This window comes from Polyodon spathula, chromosome 2 (assembly GCF_017654505.1).
Source record: "Polyodon spathula isolate WHYD16114869_AA chromosome 2, ASM1765450v1, whole genome shotgun sequence".
Taxonomy (NCBI): domain Eukaryota; kingdom Metazoa; phylum Chordata; class Actinopteri; order Acipenseriformes; family Polyodontidae; genus Polyodon; species Polyodon spathula.
This window is the reverse complement of record NC_054535.1, coordinates 97,186,608-97,192,001: the sequence shown is the minus strand read 5'-3', so window position 1 is coordinate 97,192,001 and position 5,394 is coordinate 97,186,608. Positions and strand designations below refer to the sequence as shown.

The 5,394-nt window shown below is 44.6% G+C and overlaps 1 protein-coding gene across 1 annotated transcript; it reads left to right on the top strand.

The window, feature by feature from the left end:
• Positions 1-2,540: 2,540 nt before the first annotated feature.
• Positions 2,541-3,275, top strand: LOC121328633 (dynein light chain 2, cytoplasmic). The gene is made up of 3 exons (XM_041273505.1): positions 2,541-2,564; positions 2,673-2,812; positions 3,106-3,275. Exons 2-3 carry the CDS (start codon positions 2,681-2,683, stop codon positions 3,241-3,243), a joined length of 270 nt encoding a protein of 89 aa, XP_041129439.1. The 5' UTR covers positions 2,541-2,564; positions 2,673-2,680; the 3' UTR covers positions 3,244-3,275.
• Positions 3,276-5,394: the final 2,119 nt, after the last annotated feature.

Here is a 5,394-nt window from a genome sequence, read left to right as displayed (position 1 = left end):
TTGCTCTTCTGTTGATTTCGCACTTTTGGTTCTCCATTGCCGAAACTAACTGTCCTAAGTATAGGTAATTATTGACTTATTCAAGCTTGATCCCATTGACTTCAATTGCCTGTGGAGTGGTATATTTATTGAACATGACTTGAGTCTTCTTCAGGTTCATTTTCAAACCTGCTTTGATGCTAGCCTCGTGTAGTTCTTGTATTCTTGTTTGTAAATATGAGGATGTCGTCAGCAAATCATAGGTGATTCAAGTAGGCTCCATTGATCTTCAGCACCTTATTTTCCCAATCCAGTGTTTTGAAAATGCCTTCTAGGGTGGCTGTGAAGATGGATGACAGCTATATTGGCATCCTGAGCCATTTGTAAAAAGGCATAATAGCACAGTAGTGACATCAAAAAGTAATAATTTCTCTGGAGGAAAATATTCTTGAACTTTGACCCATTTGACACCTCGTGACCACTTTCAATTCAAGCAAAAAATGTCTTATTTTCAATCACTCTACAACATCCACAGTAGAGAAATGTTCATTAATGAGCAACAATATGAGACTATATAAAAAAAATGATGTAAAGCTGGTAAATTCGAGTCTCAGAGGAACGGGAAATTAAAGACATTGCTGTCAATGACTTTCAATAATTCAATCACTCGACAACACCCACAATTCGTTTTATTTAGGCATGTTTAAGAAATCTGTCTCTGTGAAAATTTATGATCATCCTTCACCAACGGGAACACCAACCAAGCGAGAGACACAGATCTGTGTTAAGTTAAAAAAATAATAAAAAAAAGCATACCCCATTGAAACACATTTTCCTTAAAAATACATTCTTTTTTGCAGTTCATTATCTACCCAGCTTAATTCACCATTCCTGAATTATCAATAACATTATATTATATATTATATTATATATTATTTATTATTATTATTCATTAAATTCACTAGCAATTTGAACCGTAACATCCATTTATTATCTTTTTTATTACAGATATTAATATCCATGTATTATAAAAAATATAAGCTGCCAAAGGTACAACCGTTCCATATGAAGGCTGGATAGAAGTTGACTTCAGTCTCCCCACAAACAGCAGAAGGAATAATGATAGACTTCTAATTCCATTCCTTGTAAGTACCAGCTCACTGGAAAGGCCAATTCTAGGATTCAGTGTAATTGAACAATTGGTGCTGACCGGTCTATCAACAGACAAGGAAGTATCACTCACGCAGTGTGTGCAAAGCTTGAGCTCAGCCTTAGAAGTGGGGACGAAGAGAGCAAGAACTCTTCTCAGTTTGCTGAAGAAAAATGAGGGCACATCTAATTTCTTACTGGTGAGACTGGGCCGACAAGACATTGTTATTCCTAAACGTAAAATTGTAGATGTGAAATGTGGGAGATTGAACAAGGCCTTCCATTTGAACAATCAAATGGTGCTTGAACCCAGTGAAGAAACTCCCTGGCCACAAGGGTTACAATTCAAAGAACAACTTATCCAACTCTCTTCAGAAAACAACTTGTGTATGGTAGTGACCATAGAAAATACTACAGAGAAAATACTGAGAGATAATGACATCAATCATCAGTGTTACAGAGAAACGTACTAGAACACCTTCCAAACAGATGAGTCCACTTGAAGTGGTTGAAAATAGAAGAATAATCGGATGACAAATGCATAATTGATCTGTTTTAATAGTATAATTGTTACACCAGTGTGCCACCGTTCAGCTGCTATTAGTTCAATTGTAATTGCAAGTCCCAATTGCAGAGTTTCAACCCAGGTCTAACCCCTAACCTGACAATTGAACCCTGTTGCTTTTGGAGCAGATTATAGCAACTGAGGGTGGAGTCTTTGATTTCGACAGCAAAGATCGGAAGGCTTGAATTGTATCATTTGAGCCACCTGGAATGGCTCGGATTGCTCTGGAATGGGAGTCTCTTCCCTCCCTGAACTTGAGGGATCACACAGGGGGAGAAGCCTCCATCTCTCCTCTCTGTCGCTCTTGCACAGCCGGTAAATGTTTTGAAGTGACTAATGGTGGTCATCAATAAGCTTTCTGAAATGTCTCTTAAGCAAAACGGAATTGCAATTGAAGCTGTGTGGAATATACTTGGCTTCTCGTTCTGTGTGTTTCAAGTGGAGCTTCGCTTCTTGATCGTAAGTTTTGCCCCTCGTCCTCTCTGACGGGGTCGGCATTTAACACAGAAGCCCTTTGTCCTTTTCAGCAGGGACTCCAATAGTGTGGATTCATGGTGGGCGGGCGGCTCTGTGTGGTAACTGAGGGAGCCAGGCTCCACCCACGCAGCGCTGTGATTGGATACAGGCTCTCCGACTCTACGGCTCTGAGTGTGGTATGAACAGAACGTGGCTGTCCTTCTCAATACTAACTATGCTTCTAATCGGGTGTGACGGGCGCAGGCCTGCTGAGTGGCACTGCCAGGCGTGTTTTGCGACTGGGGATTTTTTTTAGACTGGAATCGAAGGTTTTGTCTGTGCTGAATGTATTGGGAGCGGGGGGGGGGTGTCGTGCTTTCATGCAAGGCACCAGTATTGGAGTCTCCTTGAGGAGGTAATTACCTACAGGAATACCTGTTTTAATGCACCCTGTCAGGTGTGTGTGTGTGTGTGTGTGTGTGTGTTGCAGTGGTGACAGTGTCTGTCTCTTTCTCCTCTACAGATAACACCATGTCTGACAGAAAGGCTGTGATTAAGAATGCCGACATGTCCGAGGACATGCAGCAGGACGCAGTGGACTGTGCCACCCAGGCCATGGAGAAGTACAACATAGAGAAGGACATTGCTGCCTACATCAAGAAGGTGAGGCCGCTGTGCGCACCAGGGGGGGGGGGGGGGATGTGAGGATGTGACTCATTAAACTCCTACTAAAACTAGGACTCGATCAACATGCTGTGCTTACTTCCATCTCCCTGCTGCATGTGCTTCACCCTGAAGAAACTTTATGAAAGTTTAAAAAGCCAGTCCTGCACAGCAGTAAGCATGGAACTAAGCATTCCCCAGCACGTAATGGAGAGAGTGCTTTTTATTATGGAAGAATTAAAATAAAAGTAGCCTGTGTCTTTTCTGACTCCTGTCTCCTGTTGGGTCTGCAGGAATTCGACAAGAAGTACAACCCCACCTGGCACTGCATTGTGGGCAGGAACTTTGGGAGCTACGTCACGCACGAGACCAAGCACTTCATCTACTTCTACCTGGGCCAGGTGGCCATCCTGCTCTTCAAGTCTGGCTGAGTGACAAGCGCAGCAGCAGGAGAGGGAAGCACCGGACACTGCAATGCTGGTGCTGGGCTGAGGCCATGCCCCCCCCCCCCCCCCCACCCCCACACACACACACACACCTTGAAAAAGAAGCAAGCGGGCAAACTGGCTGTGCGCGGCGCGGTGCATGGACTGTGTACAGCATTTAATGATGTGTATATGTTGCAGTAAAAAATACTAATAAAAATCTGTAATAAATGTTATCTTTAGTTGCCTGGAAGAAAGGAAATGATGAATATTTTTTTTTAAGCTTTCTTTTTGTTTTGGTATTGCACTGAAGTTGTAAAAATAAATGCTTTAACGGTGGCCTTTGGTGAAAATAAAGAATGATTCTACTCTGAATTTAAATGCACTCTCTGTGGATAGTGTAGTGCTCTGAGCACGTGAAGGTGGTGCAATAGTGATTTATTGTATGAAATCACCTGGGAAGTGAAGGATCATGTTTTTGTTGTGTAGTTCTGCATTGTCTTCCTTCTGAGCCCCTGGAGAGCAGCCATCGCCTGCGTGTTGCAGAAAGCAGTCTGGAAGAGCGCTACTTGTCTCCTCGACTTGAATTGTTGTTGGCATCTGTTTTGCGTTAGCCTTTTAAATATACCTCCTGGGAGTGATGCAACGGTTCCTGCTCAACCAGGGAGCCGTTTAACCCCTTCACTCCTGAATCCTTTCTGTCCCGCTGAAGAATGCAAAATTGAAGTTCTGCAATTGAAAAAGGAACTCCTGTATTGTATACCTGAATGAACAGGATGCACACTTTAAGGTAAATGGGCTTTGAAGTCCTGTGAGTTGCAATTAATTCACTGCATGTTGTCAGCAGGTTAGGTTCCCTGAATTAAGTGAAGCTCTTTAAATTTTGTAGGGTGGGGGTTCTCTTGTGTCTGGGCAGCTCCAGAAGAGTGTGTGGAGGGCTTAAGACTTACTTTGGTGATTTTGACTCCGGTTGGAAGTGCACATACCTGCTCAGTGCAAGGCACTTGATGGAAAGTGTTATCCTGGTTTCTGTGATGACTCATTCCCCAGTGCTTCTGCTGAAAGCTTCATGTCACCAGTGTCAGGGTCCTCAATCACATCACAGCACCATTCAAATGCACTTCAGCTGGAGCGCGGGCTGTGGAGCTCCTTTCTCCACATTTAATGCCACTTCTGCTGGGGAGTTGGGTGGGTCAGTAAATGCACTCCATAAATACAAAGGAGCAGTCCTTTACTGGTGTGACTCTGTTGTACTTTATTTAAGAACTGGGGGGTCCACAAATGAACAACCATGACCCTCTGACGCGAGCCCCAGGGGTTGTACCTGCGTCAGGGCTGAGCGTTCACTGTGGTGTGAATGTATGTGCAGCTGCTGTTACCCGAGCAATTCTCAGGAATCCTCCCATGTACCTAGCCTCAGTGCTGGAAGACCAAACACCAACACTGAGGAAGGGTAACGCTAGATATAGTGTCTTGTCTTGCTCCAAATGGTTCCCTACAGCAACTATTTGGGAGAAATACAAAATAAATAAAGCATATTGGATAACAATGTACACTGATAGTGCCCGCCTGCAGTACATTGAATTCATGGAAGTGTGTGTAATAGTAATATATTACGTGAACTCTGCCATTTGATGGATCCCATCATCATTGACTCCAATGGCATTTATCCTTGAGGATAGAGCGCTCCCTGGTGGCTAGGCTTGGTATTGAAATTTGTTCTGAAGAAAGCTTCCTGCCGCGCCGGTGTGACCCCGGATGTAGATGTCTGTTTCCATAGTGACATTCCCTACCGCCCCTTCCAGAAAGCAACATGGCAGCTGAAGTGGAGCGGGTCGACACGGGGCTGCCCGATTGTCACGATAAAACGGTTCTGTCGCCTGTTATGGATCCGGAGGACCCGGGTTTGAGATCGGCCGGCACTGGGAGCCAGTTCGCGCGTTGCTTTTCCAAACTGGGCTTGCTGCGACCGACCGACAGCGAGGGCTTCCGAACCGAGATCAATCTGCTCTTCGATCAGCTCATCTCGGAGAACTACGGGAACAGCTGCCCCGGCGTCAGAGCGGAGGTGAGGCTGGGTTAGCAGCACGGAGATGCGAAAGCGGGTCATCAAATGAACGCGGCTTTGTCAAGAGAAAGCGTGTTTGAAAACAAACA

What these genes read in the sequence shown, in the direction of transcription:
- LOC121328633 (XM_041273505.1), top strand. Translation starts at nt 2,681, where the DNA reads ATGTCTGACAGAAAGGCTGTGATTAAGAATGCCGACATGTCCGAGGAC. An exon ending in TTGCTGCCTACATCAAGAAG is followed by an intron (nt 2,813 to 3,105) that starts GTGAGGCCGCTG and finishes TTGGGTCTGCAG; the next exon opens with GAATTCGACAAGAAGTACAA.